This window comes from Mustela nigripes, chromosome X, assembly GCF_022355385.1.
Source record: "Mustela nigripes isolate SB6536 chromosome X, MUSNIG.SB6536, whole genome shotgun sequence".
In the NCBI taxonomy this organism is placed as follows: Eukaryota; Metazoa; Chordata; class Mammalia; order Carnivora; family Mustelidae; genus Mustela; species Mustela nigripes.
In genome coordinates, this window is record NC_081575.1 from 793324 (window position 1) to 809382 (window position 16059).

The 16059-nt window shown below is 47.1% G+C and overlaps 1 protein-coding gene across 3 annotated transcripts in view; it reads left to right on the forward strand.

Moving 5' to 3' along the window:
- Positions 1-12525, forward strand: part of F8 (coagulation factor VIII) — a 111406-nt gene extending 98881 nt beyond the window's left edge. For all 3 annotated transcript variants that reach the window (XM_059385782.1, XM_059385783.1, XM_059385784.1), the window contains 4 exons: positions 4236-4380; positions 4736-4884; positions 5756-5932; positions 12024-12525. In XM_059385782.1, coding sequence (XP_059241765.1) covers positions 4236-4380; positions 4736-4884; positions 5756-5932; positions 12024-12179 — 627 coding nt within the window. In that variant the 3' untranslated portion in view covers positions 12180-12525. The remainder of the gene's footprint in view (positions 1-4235; positions 4381-4735; positions 4885-5755; positions 5933-12023) is intronic.
- The last annotated feature ends 3534 nt before the right edge of the window (positions 12526-16059 follow it).

The following is a 16059-nucleotide window of genomic DNA, read 5'->3' on the forward strand; positions in this document are numbered from 1 at the left end:
AGGCTCAGCGGCTTCGGCGGGGCTCGGCGGGGGCTCAGCGGCTTCGGCGAGGCTCAGCGGCTTCGGCGGGGCTCGGCGGCGCTCGGCGGAGATCGGCGGGGCTCAGCGGGGCTCAGCGGGGCTCAGCGAGTCCCAACTTCTCCAACCACCCGGTTGGGACTCGTGACTCGGACCCTTACGCCGCCGTCTCCTAGCGACCACGGACCGACCCCCGTCATTGGTCCGGGGCCACACACTTCGGGACACGTAGATCCGGTGAGGTCACCGCTTTCCCATCGGCCCCTGCCGGGAGCTCGGGCCCGCCGAGAAATGGCGCGAGTGGGAGCCTGCCCCCCCCGCCCCTCCCGCCCCTCCCCCCCACGGCCCCCCACGACGCCTCGCGGAGGAGATGGAGGCTCACCTTCTGCCCCACTGGGACGTCCTACCCAAGAGACCCCAGACGGGGGAGGACCTCGTGGCCCCAAGCAGACCCTCGACGTGTGGGGCGACCGTCACCCCTATCTCGCTCCACAGCGTGGGCCCCGCCCCCAAAAGGAAGCCCCGCAGCTGGCCGGCAGACGCTCCCCACGGCACCCCCCTTCCTCCCCCACTTGGTGTCTTCTGATGGCTGTGGACAGGAGCCCACAGCACGGAGAGACCACGAGTCGTGGACTCTGGTCCTCAGCGGACAGGCCTGGCGGTGATGTCCACCTCCGGGCCCATGGGAAGTGCGCCGCAGTGGACGGTCGCCTACAAGGTTCTGTCTGAGCTCCTGTTTCCCGTGCCGTGCCCTGTGGAGCTAGGAGCGGGCTCGCGGGGTCCTAGGGTCATTCCCTGGCTACCTTCCCCGCCGCAGCCGGACCACTCCCCCATCCCAGGAGCCGTGGGCCAGGGTCCCAGTTCTTCCACATCCTCGCCCAGACTGGTCATTTCCCGCTTGGTTGGTCTTTCTGGGGCCTAGAAGAGCCGTCCTACTGGGGGGCGAAGTGGCATCTCACGGCAACCTCGCCCCCCGCCCCCGCCCTCTTAGAGAGGGAGCGGAGGAGGGGCAGAGGGCGACAGAGAGGGGGAGAAGCTGAAGCAGGCTCCATGCCCGGCGCAGAGCCCACCGTGGAGCCTGACGCGGGCCTGGGTCTCGCAACCCAGAGAACAGGCCTGGCCTGAGCCGAGGTCCAGAGTCCAGACGCTCCTCCCGCCGAGCCACCCAGGCGCCCCTCCCAGGGCTTTGGACGTGCACGTCCCTAACGGCCACCGATGGGCAGCGGCTGTCCATGGGCCTCCTGGTCGCTTGCACGCGCGCTTCGGAGGAACGTCTGTCGGCTCCCGTGCTCGGCCCGGCTCTGTCCGCCTCTTTGTGGCTGAGTTCAAAGTGTTCTTTGGGCGTCCGGAAGAAGACGCCCTTGTCGCCTAGGTGCCTGGCAAAGGCTTCTCCCGTCCTGGGGCAGGGGTTTCCGGCCTTTCCCGGCCTACACTGTTCCTCCTTCTCCCCTCCCCAAGTCCTCCTCCTCCTCCTCCCCCTCCTCCCCCTCTTCTTCCTCCTCCCTGCCCCCTCCTCCTCCTGCTTCTTGTGTGCCTCTGCCTTTCCTACCCCATTTAAGAAACTCTTGTGTAATAGTTTCTAGAAACAGACCGTTTCTAGACAGAGCCCTTTGGTGCACAAGTAGATTTGCTTTGGTTGGGGTACAACTTATCCTTTGTTTTTCTCCTCCGGCTCCTCCCCCTCCTCCCACCCCTCCTCCTCCTCCTCCCTCCTCCTCCCTCTTCTGTTCCTCCTCCTCCTTTTTTTGTGGCTGTGCTTTGGCTGCCACCGTATTTAAGGAACCTCGCCTAACCAAAGCCACCGGGTTTTACAGCTGTGTTTTATACCAAGGGTTTCATAGTTTCCTGTTGACATTCAGGCTTGTGAGCCATCTGGGGGGTTCAATTTCGGTTTTATCCTGGACTCCACATTCTTTCTCGTGTCTGCGGATGTTCAGTTTTCCCAGCACCACACCTGGAAGACATTGCTCATTCCTACATTGAGTGGCCTGGGCACCCTTGTTCGGTACCAACTATTCATAAACCCGTGGGTTTGTTTCTCACTCTAACTTCCTAATCGTTGACCTATATGTCTACCGTTGTGTCAGTACCACACTTTTTGGGATCGCTCGCTGGAGCTCAGAAATACGTTTTGAAATTGGAAAGTGCGAGTCCTCCAATTTTGTTCTTCTTCCGGATAGATGGTTTTGGCTATCTGTGTCCCTCGCAGGGACACATGCATTTACGATTGGCTCTAACATTTCTGCAAAACAACTCTTTGAGATTTTGATATGGGTTGTATTCAATCTCTGTACTGCCTTGGGGATTACGGACATCTTACCAATATTACCTGTTCGGTTTACTGAGGCAGGATGACTTTCAGTTTATTTACGTCCTCTTTAATTTCTTTCAGCAATGATTTGTAATTTTCAGTGCACAAATCTTGCACCGCCTTGACTAAATTTATTCCTGTGTATTTAATTCCATTTGATGCTATTTTAAATAGAATTTTTGAGGATGCCTTGTTGACTCAGTGGTGTAAGCATCTGCCTTCACCTCAGGCCAGGTCTCAGGGTCCTGAAATCGTGTCCCACATCAGACTCCCTGCTTAGTGGGGAGCCTGCTTCTCCCTCTGCCCCTCCTCCATGCTGCTCCTCACTCACAGGCTCCCTCTCTCTCTCTCTCTCTTTCTGTCAAATAAATCTTTAAAAAATAGAATTGTCAATTTCATTTTAGATTTTTTCATTGCTCCTATATAGAGACACAACTGATTTTTGTGTGTTGATCTCATATCTTGCTATTTTATTGAAATCACTTACTAACTTTATGTGCTTTCTATATTTAGGATTTTTTATATATAAGATTATGTCATCTGACAATAGAGATAGTTTTCCTTTTACCTTTCCAATATAGATGCCTTTTATTTCCATTTCTTGTGTCATTGCTCCGGCTAGGATTTCTTTTACAATCTTGAATAGAAACAGTGAAAGCAGACATTCTTGTCTTGTTCCCGATGTCTATTATTACCCTAACCCTCACAGCATACATGAAAATGAACTCCTTTTTTTTTAAAGATTTTATATATTTATTTGACAGACAGAGGTCACAAGCAGGCAGAGAGGCAGGCAGAGAGAGGGGGAAGCAGGCTCCCTGCTGAGCAGAGAGCCTAACGTGGGGCTTGATCCCAGGATCCTGGGATCATGGCCCAAGCCAAGGGTAAAGGCTTTAACCCACTGAGCCATCCAGGTGCCCCCATATTCTTCTTTTAGAGATTTTTTTATTTATTATTTGAGAGAGAGAGAGAGAGAATGAGTGGGGGGGGCAGAGTGAGAGGAAGAAGCAGATTCCCCACTGAATAAGGAGCCCATTGTGGGGCTCGATCCCAGGATTCTATGATCATGATCTGAGCTGAAGGCAGACACTTACCCACCTGAGCCACCCAGGTGCCCCAGCAAACAATTTCTTAGAAAATTCCCCATAATACTATAACTCTGATGTGTGATTATATAACAGACACATTAATTCCTGTTTTAGTATATTCAAGCAGATACAAATCGCAAATGTTTTGTAAAAGATAATTTTCAAGTTTCGTTATACTGTATGCCATGGTTTAAATCTAAGCCGTTTGAATAGGCATCACTATCATGTTTCTCAAACTGTGTTCCTTTTCCTTTAAATATGACATGCACTTTCCTCTGGAACCTAGACCTGTCAAGGTCTTAAACCCCACATGTTGGATGTTAACATGTGTCTCAAGAATTCATATACAATGAATTATTAATTAAAGCCTGACAGTTCATGCATAAACACACACACACACACCACATTCCTGGAAGGTTGCTCAGAGGCTGTGGGGCAGGGTGCTGACTCTGCCCTGAGCTAGTGCATCTCAAACTTTGCCTTCTGATTCAGTAGACATGGAACAGAGCCCAGATGCAGGATTTCTAACTGCTCCCAGGTGATGTTCAGACTGCTGGGATAGCAGAGCCCTAAATGATTTCTTCAACTTTGCTGAGCCTTTTACAGGACCCCAGAGCAGAAGAGCACTTCACCAGCCCTGACTTCTTCCAGGGGTTTCTCTCCTTCTTGTATTCCACTCTAACATCCTGTCTAGCCAGAAGGGTTTTACTTGAGTGTTGAATGCTGTTAAGAAACATGCAAAGCAAAATTAGAAGGAAGATGTGATTGCTTTGTACTGTCTCCACTTTCCATGTACCTGTGCTAATCCCTCCCTACAGGTCTTCTTTGGCAATGTGGATTCATCCGGGATAAAACACAATATTTTTAACCCTCCAATCATTGCTCGGTACATCCGTTTGCACCCAACACATTACAGCATCCGCAGCACTCTTCGCATGGAGCTTATGGGCTGTGATTTAAACAGTAAGTGCCAAGCCATCATGGATCCTCCCCTCTCCCAACCCTGGGGAGGATGAGTCACTGTCCTGGCATTCTCAAGAGTAGGGGGGTTTCCCGGGACACAAAATGGTTAATGCCAAAACCAGTGCAGTCCTGACCAAACCGAGGACTTGGTCACTGTAAGCCTAGGGTTCAGACAGACCTGGGAAGAGCTGACTCAGAAATGAGGGGCTTGTTAGGCTAACAGTAACAGAACCAATGCAGAAATTAATGCCTGGGAAGTGATGTCCTGCAGAAATTAATGCCTGGGAAGTGATGTCCTGGAGCGTTAGTGGACGCAGGCATCTTCTGACGACTACAGTCCTTCCGTTTCTCTGAGGTTGCAGCATGCCACTGGGAATGGAGAATAAAGAGATAGCAGATGCCCAGATTACTGCCTCATCCTACCTGAATAGCATGTTCGCCACTTGGTCTCCGTCCCAAGCCCGACTACACCTGCAGGGGAGAGCTAACGCCTGGAGGCCTCAGGTAAGAGGTGGCAGATCTTCCATCTAACTGACGCAGAGGAGGGGTGCAGGTTGGGAAAGAACAGAACAGGTCCTTGACTGTTTCTTTAAAGGCATTTCTGTCACCTGATTGTTCCCAAAGGTGCCAGGGTGGTTGTGTCTGGGCGGGGGGGAGAAATCTGCATAGCATTTGTTGGGGGAAGTGATCCCTAACTGAGCCTCCGGGCTGCAGAATCTCTAGCGATACTGGGCTGATGTCTTCGTGATGGAACCATGGTAGCCGAAGTCGGTCTGGCAGACCCTTCTCAACAACTGGCCCTCTTCGCACGTTTCTTGGTGCCTCAAAGGAAAGTGGCCATCATGTACAGTTTGCTGGGCACAGTTGTTTTCCCAGACCACTGGATTTGTGATTTTTCAGTCCCTGAATAGCTCTTATAAGTCTGTCTGTATAGGGCCTGTATATTCATTCAGGAAACACTTACTGGGCTCCTATTAAATGGCAGACCCTGAGGGCACAGGGACGAATCATGAAAAATTGCAGCAGTAAGGTTGCTTAGAGTCTAAGAAGGGAGACTGACAAAGAGACTGTTAAAATGCAGAGTGAGAGGGCGCCTGGGTGGCTCAGTGGGTTAAGCCTCTGCCTTCGGCTCAGGTCATGATCTCAGGGTCCTGGGATGGAGCCCCGCATCAGGCTCTCTGCTCAGCGGGGAGCCTGCTTCCCTTCCTCTCTCTCTGCCTGCCTCTCTGCCTACTTGTGATCTCTGTCTGTCAAATAAATAAATAAAATATTTTTTAAAAAATGCAGAGTGATGCCTGCTCTGACATGGTAGGGAAGAAATTTTCTGGGGGCAAATAGTAACCAATAGGTTACTAGTCTAACTGACTTTCCCCAGGCAAATAATCCAAAAGAGTGGCTGCAAGTGGACTTCCAGAAGACAATGAAAGTCACAGGAGTCATCACGCAGGGGGTGAGGTCTCTCCTCACCGACATGTATGTGAAGGAGTTCCTCATCGCCGGCAGTCAGGATGGCCGCAGCTGGACTCTTGTTCTTCAGAATGGCCAAGTAAAGGTATGCCGGTCTCATGGGAGAGGCCCAAAATCTCTCCTAGGGCTGGACATTTAGAAACATAACAAGGTTGATATAGGATCAAACTTTGAGGACATATTTTATTGAGTATCTGTAGTAATAGGACACCATGAAAGGCATTTGGGGAGGACACAGTGACTCTAAGCAAGGATATACAATCCCAGGAAAGAGGAGAGGAGAGCCAAAAGTTGATTATCCTGTGGATGTTGATGTCATCCAGGATGATGGCGAGAAGCAGGGGGTGAAGAACTCCTTTTTCTTGGCTGATTCTTTAAGTCTCAGATAAACACTATCTCCAGGAGGAATTCCCTGGTCCTCCAACGCTGCGTTAGACTTCCACTTCTGGTGGCTCAGTGGACCAGGATATAGATAATCTATATTCCAGAAGACATTCCCATTTTTAAAAGGGTTTATCTCTGATACATGCTACCATATAGATGAACCTTGAACACATTATGTTAAATGAAATAGGCCACACCCCACAATGGGTCATGGGGCATGTGGCAGACTGAAATAAGCCAGACATAAAAGGACAAGTGTTGTATGAGTCCATTTCCATGACTGTACTAGTGAGCCTTCTCCAGAGAAACAGAACTGATAGAGTGTGTGTGTGTGTATGTCTGTGTATAAAGAGAGATAATTGTAAGGAACTGGAGACCCAGGAGTACAAATGGTCGAGTTCTGTCTGAGTCCAAGAGCCTGAGAACCAAGATGGGTGATGGTGTAAATCCCAGGCTGGAGGCCAGCAGGCTCAAGACTTAGGAAGAGTAATTCAGTTTGAACCCCAAAGCTAGGAAAGCCAATGTCCGGGTTAAAGGCAGTCAGGCAGGAAGAGTTCTCTTGTATTTAAAGGACGGTCAGCCTTTTTGTTCTATTCAGGCTTTCAAACAATTGGAGGGCAATCTGCTTTCTTCACTCTACCATTTGAATGTTAATCTCATCCAAAAACATCCTCAACAACACACCCAGAATAGTTTGACCAAATATCCAGGCACCTCCTACCTAGCCAAGTTGACACACAAAATTAACAATTACAGGGGCGTCTGAGTGGCTCAGTGGGTTAAGCTGCTGCCTTTGGCTCAGGTCATGATTCCAGGCTCCTGGGATCAAGTCCCACTCTGGCTCCTTGCTCAGCAGGGAGCCTGCTTCTCTCTCTGCCTCTCCCTGCCACTCTGCCTGCTCGTGCGCACACTCTCACATGCTCCTGCTCTCTCTCTCTGACAAATAAGTAAGTAAATAAAATCTTTTTTAAAATTAACAATTATAATGAGGTAGCTGGAAGGGCAAGTTCATGGACACTGAAAGTAGAACAGAGAGGTTACCAAACACTTGGGGGAGAGGATAATGGAGAGTTACTGCGTAATGCATTGAGTTTCAGTTTTGCAAGATGAAGAATTCTGGAGATGGACAGTGGTGATGCTTGTACAACATCGTGAATCTATTTAATGCCACAGAATTGTACACTTAAAACTGGACAAAATGGTAAATCCTTTGTTATGTATATATTACCCCAATAAAAAGACTATCTCACTTACAGAACATATTTCTTTTTTAAAAAAATATTTTATTCTTTTATTTGAGAGGGAGAGAGAGCACAAGCAAGAGCATAAGAACAGGCAGAGGGAGAATCGGTCTTCCCGCAGGGCAGGGAGCCTGATGTGGGACTCAATCGCAGGACCCCAGGATCATGGCCTGAGCTGAAGGCAGATGCTTTACCCACTGAGCCACCCAGACACCCTATAGCACACACTTCTTAATGCATTGTTACACTTGGCAAGGCAAGGGGTCCTCACCAATGAGAACAACAACAACAAAAACCCATGAGCTTTGATTTGAAAATAATGAGCTGAAATCAGAGCAAAGAGAGGTAAAATATGAGAAAATGTAAAATGGATGAACTTTCCCAAAGGAAAATACTTATATTAGTTGTTAGGACTTATATTGCTATTAGGACTAAGCTTTGAGCAAATTGCCAGGAGAACTGAATGCATTTGGTAATGAACTCCAGAAGGGATAAAGTAGTTGTGGGTTAGTAGCAGCTCTGGGCCTCTGGCAGAACTGTGCTCAAGTCCGCTCAGAAGAAAGCACTCCCAGTGTAGGTCTCCCACGATTCCCACATCCTAAAATGATAAGATAATAAATACTAGCAAACATGCAAGACAACAAACCAACTTGACCACAAGTGAGCCCCTCTGGCTGGCTCAGTCGGTAGAGCATATGACTCTTGATCTCAGAAGCATGAGGTCAAACCCCCAAGCTGGGTGTGGAGCCTACTTTTTAGAAAAATTTTATTTATTTGCAAGAGAGAGAGAGAGCACACAAGCAGGGGGAGGGGCAGAGGGAAAAGGAGAAACAGACTTCCCACTGAGCAGAGAGCCTGACACTGGGGTTCAATCTCTGGAACCCCGGATCATGACCTGAGCCAAAAGCAGATGCTCAACCCACTGAGCCACCCAGGTGCCCCAGATGTAGAGCCAACTTTCAATTCTTTTTTTTAAAAAAATATTCTATTTATTTATTTGACAGACAGAGATCACAAGCAGGCAGAGAAGCAGGCAGAGAGAGAGGAGGAAGCAGGCTCCCTGCTGAGCAGAGAACCCCCCCCCACCAGTATGGGTCTTGGTTGCAGGATCCTGGGATCATGATCCAAGCCAAAGGCAGAATCTTTAACCCACTAAGCCACCCAGGTGCCCCTAGAACCAACTTTCAAAAAAATTTTGAATTAAATTTAAAAAAAACAAGTAAGCAGATACAATCAATACATAAATGCATACATACATAATACCTAATACATAAACAATCCAAAAACATCAGATATTGATGGACTATGAAAACATAAGAATAAATGACAAACTATCTAAAATTATTAGGTTGTTTTGGGAAAACCAAAGTACTTTTAGAAATGAAGAACATAGGGGTGCCTGGGTGGCTCAGTCGGTTGAGTGTCTGCCTTTGGCTTGGGTCATGGTCAGGGGGTCCTGCCCCTGGGATCGAGTCCTGCATCCGACTCCTTGCTCAGCAGGAGAGCCTGCTTCTCCCTCTCCCTATGCCTGCCACTCCCCCTGCTTGTGCTCTCTCATTCTCTCTCTCTCTCTCTCTGTCAAATAAGTAAAATCTTTTAAAAAAATGAAAAACACAGTTGCTGAAGCTTGAAAATCGAAGAAAAATTTAACAGCAGATTAGACATAACCAAAGAGAATTTAGTCAATTGGAAGATATAGCTGAAGAAATTACCTAGGACGGAGCACAGAGACAAGACATGTAATAGGACATTACATAACTGTGATCCCAGAGTGAAAGGGACAATATAGTGGAGAAATGGCCAAATGTTAACTTTAAAAAGAAAACTGCCAGTTATTTTATCTGCAAAAATTGATTATTTTGGAATAGCAGAGAATTCCAGTCTGGAACAGGGCAGAACCATAGATAAGTCTGCAGCACAGAAGAGAGGCACACCCTTTTATACAGAAAGGGGGAAGCTGGAATAAACGAGAAGTTGGAAGTGTAGTGGTTTCTCATTGGATGAGCTGTGACTGTCTCCTATGGGCTGGGCTGCTGCCAGGATGAGGGTGGATAAGAGGTGAACCTTCCTTCCGTCCTTCTCTGGTAGGAAAGTTGTAAAGAAAGCCATCTCTTCTTGTGGGATCTTCAGTTGAGGACAAGTGGTAAGGTGTGTAAGCTCACCCTGCTGGCCTCCTGACTCCATTCTAAAGGGGTCTCCTTTTATTCATTTTCACAAAACAAACAAGGACAACCACTTTTGCCACTTGTATTCAACATTTTACTGGAAGTTATAACCAGAGAAATTAGTCAAGAGAAAGAAATAAAAGGCATCTAAATTGGAAAGGAAGAAATGAATCTCTCTTCACCGATGCTATGAATATGCATTTTTAATTGCATAAAACCACCCATAACTCGTCTACAGAATAGCGAGAATACAAAGAATCCTGTGAGTTTCTGTTTAGAAGGAAGTAGTGAATAAACCAGCAAAGCCAGCTGAGCTAGCTCCCGAGTGCACTCTGGATCATCTAGGAGAGACTGTTCAAAAAACAGAAATGCTGAGTGGTAGGAAACAGATAAAATCACTCTGGTGAGAAGAATTCCCACACAGAGTGAGGAAATGTTAACATTCAAGACCTATGGGTCAGAGCATTGGCTTTTGGAACTGAAAGGAAAAGTATTGAGAGATGTGGGACTAGAGGTGACACCATTCCTGGTGAAGGGGGATATGCCTGCCGGAGGCCTGGGGATGATCAACTGGTGGAGATCAAGTGACCTATGAAAGCAAAAGCAAACCCTGTCGCAGACGCCGGCCCCTTTTCCGACCCACCTGCTAAAGATATTGCACTTCAGTTTACCAACAGTAGAGGATGCTCTTGGACTAACAAACCTACTGCTCCACCCTACAGAAGACCACCTGTTACTGCTGGAACAAGAAATTAGAATTTCTAAACGAACAGAAAACAGCAGATGAGATAAAAGGTATTATTGTTCTTGATTGTTCACTGCCCACTTTCTTGAAAACTCCATTGACTTTGGGCTTGGCAACAGTCCTCATTTTGACCAATGGAATGTAAGTCCAAACAGAAACTTGACGCGTGTGTCCAACTCAGTCTCTTGTGCCTCTGCCATGAGATAACAGTGTCCAACGTGAGATGACACACTGCACAGGAGCCTCGGCCTGGGTCAGTGCTTTGTCTCTAGGTCCCATTTCCCAGTCAGAGGAAGCTGGGGTGCTTAGAAAGCTTACTGATTCCAAAGCTGGAGCAGAGAAACTGCCAGGTACCTGCAGAACACCTTGATGCTTGAATGCATGGACGCTGATGCAGTCTTACGAGGAGGACACAAGAGGTGGGTGGAAAGGGTTCCTGCTGGTCAAATTTGAGACAATTTGAGCATCAGAAAGAATAATGATGCTAACATTATAATACATACAAGAAAGAAGGAATCCAGGAGTCCAGAATCATAGTTACAAATATAAAGGGGGAGGAGGAGTTTTTCTCCACTGAATTCCAGCTACTAAATGTAGAAGAAATGACAAAATTAGGAAATCAATTTGCAGTCATCAATATACTATTCATACTGAATGCTGAAACCATGGGATGAAAGTTTGCTGGGGAATCTTTACATGGTCTAGAAGTATCATTCTACAGATGGTTAGAGAAGGGACATGATCACCTCCATAACAGAGTGATCTGGTAGGCCACGTTTTCCACGTGATCAAACTTTGCATCCTCAATTTATGTGCCAAACTAACATCATGTGTTCCCTGATGTGATGTAAGGGGAAGGACACATCATACACTGGGTTTTCTCAGTAAAAATGTTTAACCAAGGGGCACCTGGTGGCGCAGTTGGTTAAGCTTCAGACTCTTGGTAGAGGCTGAGGTTTCTATCTCAGGGTCGTAATATTCCCTCTTCCCTTCCTGCTTGGGCTCTCTCTGTTTTTCTCTGTCTCTAAGAGAAAGGAAGAAATGTTAAAAAAAAATATTTAACCAAAATCTAATGAGAAAACAGTCACACAAATTTAGAATGTCGGCCATTCTACAACACAATAGTGCTAGACACTTAATCATGTCGGTGTCAGGAAGGAAAAAAAAGTCCAGAAACTAGGAGTCTGTTCTGGATTAAAGGTGATTTACAGAGATGATAAGTAAATGTGATGTGTAATTTTTATTAGATTCTGGCTTGGAAAAATTGTGTAAGGGATAGCGTATTGGTAACTGGAAATTTTTAAACATTTGGCTCTGTTATATCAGCATGACATTTGGCGGACATGATAATGTTATTCTGTGATTACAAACATCTTCAGAAGATGTGTGCGTGCCTGTGTGTGTGTGGAAGCGCGTGTGGAAAAATGGGAGACATTCGTGAGTGCAGGTAAAGGACCTGCGTGTTCGCGGCATCATTCAGTCGGGGACAGGTGCCGAGGCGGGTGCGGGCCGCGCTGCGGACGCGGGTAGTGGCCTGCGGCTGCCACAGTGGGAAGCCCGGGGGCCGCCGGGGGCAGGGGGCCAAGCGTTGTAACGTACTTCCCGTCAGACAACCAATAACTGCCGTCCTCCTTTTTGCAGGCTTTTCAGGGAAATCAAGACTCCTTCACCCCCGTGGTGAATCCTCTGGACCCGCCGCTCCTGACGCGGTACCTTCGAATTTACCCGCAGAGCTGGAAACGCCAGATCGCCCTGCGGCTGGAGGTGCTGGGCTGTGAGACAGAGCAGCAACCCTGACCGTCCGGGCCCCGCTCCCGGCTTCCGGTTTCCGAGCCCCGCCCCCGGCTTTCCGGTCCCGAGCCCCGCCCCCGGCTTTCCGGTCCCGAGCCTCGCCCCCGGCTTCCGGTTCTGCGTGTGTGAACGGCGCAGTCCCAGCAGATGTGCCACATCGGTCAGCTCCCCGCGTCGCGAGGAAAGGAGGGAGCCGTCTGGAAAGCGGCCTCCTCCTGACAAATCAGGCCGCCCGCGGCAACCCCTTCCTCTTTTATAGGAAAACAGGCTGTTAAAGTTGGCAGGAGATCTCGTGATGTAAGCATCTCAGATTAGGCTTCATACAGTTCAAATAAAACTCATGTGTTCCTTCTCCTGGTGAGGCCTGGAGCAAAACACATTTGGGGGGCACGTCGTCGTCGCCGGGAGGCCAGATGCAAGTCATTTCAACAAGCAGCAAACCACAAAATGCAAGAACCAGCACCCAAAGTCGCTTCCGCCCCCTCACAGCTCTGGGTATGGACGGCTGTGATTACCTCCGTCGGCCTGTCGGACTCTTGCCTCAAACAGAGGCGTGGGTGGGCGGACGAGCGCGGGTCCCCGCCGGTTGCAAACCGCTTAGGCCTGGATGCACACGCGCTTTGCTGACCACCGCATCCACAGATCAGAGTTTTAAAGGGGCGGATGGCTTTGACGAGTTCAAGTTAACCTCAGGAAGATGTACACGTGGAGCCATTAGGCCTTAATTCTAGCCAACAAGTAAAGCAGTAGGTTAAGATCCCATGTGTAAAATGACAGCATCCCCTTGAAATTTGTGGTGACTGGGAAAGCTGATACTCAGGGCTGTGAAGGGCAAGTATCCCCCACAGAGAAACGAGGGGCACCCATGGGCGTCTCGAAATGAGCCTTCACCTGGCCCCAGGCCTCCCTCCGGGGGCTTCTCTCACCAGCATATCCCAGACAACAGCGACTAGAGGCAAGGACAGGCGACAAAGCGGCGGCAGAAAGCAGCCATGGTTGGCAATTTGCAAACAGGTTTAACCCTGTTTGGAGGAGAAAAATGTGTTACAAACTCAGAAGAAGTAAGAAAATAGATGCTTTTTTCCCAAGCTCAAGCGTTTTCTAACAATCCAGCTGGACACTGACGTGACCTTCCGGGAAGCACAGCGTAGCTGTCGCAGTGTGATCACAGACCACGACCCACGAGGGTACAAAGGGTTATAATTCTGTAAGACTGTAACATTAGAGGTCATAGCAGAAATCAATACATTGTTTTCCTTAACAGCCTGGTAGAGAAGTGAACCCCACAGGTGATACGCTTTTATTTCCTGGGAGCGGGTTAGCGCCCTTGTTATGGCCATCTATCCCTACCGACTGGGTGTGTCTCTATTTCTCCAATGCTCCTGCACCCAGGCCTTTGGTCTTCCTGCTGCTTTCCTCAATAACTACTTAAATAAAACCTTGGTACATACAAACAAATGGTTTCGAGAGCTGTATTTTTACCCTGGAAATAAAAATGTGGACACTAACTTACGGAGGGCACCACCTGCAATGTGACAGGCAACAAGGAATCATGGAACACTGCACCAAAAATTGACGAAGGATGGTATGGTGATCACGGAACATGATTAAAAAACAGCAGACACACAGAATGGCAGGATGGACTTCCGAAAGCCAAATTAGTGAGTTAGAAAATCAGATTAAATTGAGGTCAGGGTAGAAAGTGAAATCATTTATGAGAGGTACAATAAAATTTTAAGAATTAGAAATTTTTAAATTTCTTGATCCAGGAGAACTTTATAAGGAGACTGAAAGAGAAATGGGCGTTCCAAGGTGAGTAAGTTCTAGAGCTGTGCTGTACAATATTGTATATTGTATATGTGTTAGGCACTTCAACATTTCACAGGGTAAGCTATGTTAAGTATTCTTACCACAATAAAAATTGAAAGTTCCTGAAAGATCCGATTGGATATGGTCAAATAAAACAATAGGAAAAAATTCTTTGGGATAAAATAATAATAATCATCAAACAAACTTGAATCTTCGAATCCAAGTCTCGTAGTGCAGAGCAAAATTAAAGAAACACCAGAACAAAACACAGCCTGGGGCTTTGCTAAATTCCAGGGGTACTGTAGAAGAATGAGAATGTGCATTGTTTACTGGCATAAACCTAGTCAAGTAGCAAAACAGACACTATTGCTAGCACCAGAAAACCCACACTATGTTATAATGCTGATTGAGTTACTTACAAAAGCACTGAGATCATAGCAAGGTAATAATCAGAAGATCAGGAAACAAATTCACTCTCCTATGACAAATACAGTCTCTAACTCTGAGCAAATATAATTTTCTGTCACAAACATTTTATCAAACATAATCTCAAGGTTACAAGCCAACAATCTTTGGAAGATACATATTAAAACAAGTCTGTCTTCCAATGTTCTAAACAAGTTTAGGACTGCCTCGGTGGCTCTGTCGACTGGGAGTCTGCCTTCGCCTTGGGTCATGATCTGGGGTCCTGGGATCCAACCCCAAGTTGAGCCCTGTATCAGGCTCCCTGCTCTGCAGGGAGTTTGCTTCTCCCCACTCCCTCTACCTGCTGCTCCCCCCACTCATGCTCTCTCTCCATCTATCTCTCTCAAATAAATAAATCTTTTTTTAAAAGAGAAGTTTAGTGAAAAGACTATATAGAAATGCAGCTTTATGATGACAAGATACAGATTCAGACTTAACTCTATTGTTTATAAAATAACTGTAACTGTAATAAAATAATTTCTACCCTTCTTCCTCGACCAGAGTGGTGACTGACAGTGCTCCTAGAAACTTTGTGGGTACAATTTTATCTGTATTGCTAACCAAGACTGAGACTATTTATAAAATTTTATTGAGAGATATATTTTTAAAAAGATTTTATTTATTTGACAGAGAGAGAGAGATCATAATTAGACAGAGAGGCAGGCGTTGGGTGGGGGAGCAAGCTTCCTGCTGAGCAGGGAGCCCGATGTGGTGCTTGATCCCAGGAAGCTGAGACCATGACCTGAGCCAAAGGCAAAGGCTTAACCCACTGAGCCACCCAGGGGCCCCTACTGAGAGATATCTTAAAAGACCTAAATAATTGGAATTAGAAGACTCAATGTTACAAAAATGCCGGTTCTTCACAGAGAGATCTCTAGATTCAACACAATCTCAATCTAAATTTCAGCATTTTCTCATTGTGGAATCAAGCATGGGGAAATGTAAAAGACCAAGAATAGCCAAAATATTCCTGATATAAGATATCAGATATTTTATTTTATTTATAAATATTTCATTTATTTATTCATGAGAAACAGAGAGAGAGAGGCAGAGGGAGAAGCAGATTCTCTGCTCGAGCAGGGAGCCTGATGCGGGACTTGATCCCAGGACCCTGGTACCATGACCTCGGCTGAAGGCAGACACTTAACCAGCTGAGCCACTCAGGCACCCAATTTTATTTCATTTTCTAATATTTTTAATTTATTTTTAAGTAAGCTCTATACCCAGCATGGGGCTTAAACTCACAACTCTGAGATCAAGAGTCACATGCTCTACTGACTGAGCCAGGCAAATGCCCCAGAAACATTTATTTTAAAGCCATAGTAATTGGGGAGCCTGGGTAGTTCAGTCATTAAGTGTCTACCTTCGGCTCAGGTCATGATCCCAGGGTCCTGGGATGGAGCCCGATGGGAGCCCTGCATCAGGCCCCCTGCTAGGTGGGAAGCCTGCTTCTCCCTCTCCCTCTCCCCCTGCTTGTGTTCCTTCCCTCGCTGTGTCTCTCTCTGTCAAATAAATAAATAAAAACTTTTAAAAAACAAAGTCACAGTAATTAAGACAAGGTGCTATTGACACAAGGACAGATCAATAGACTAGTGGAACATATTAGAATCCA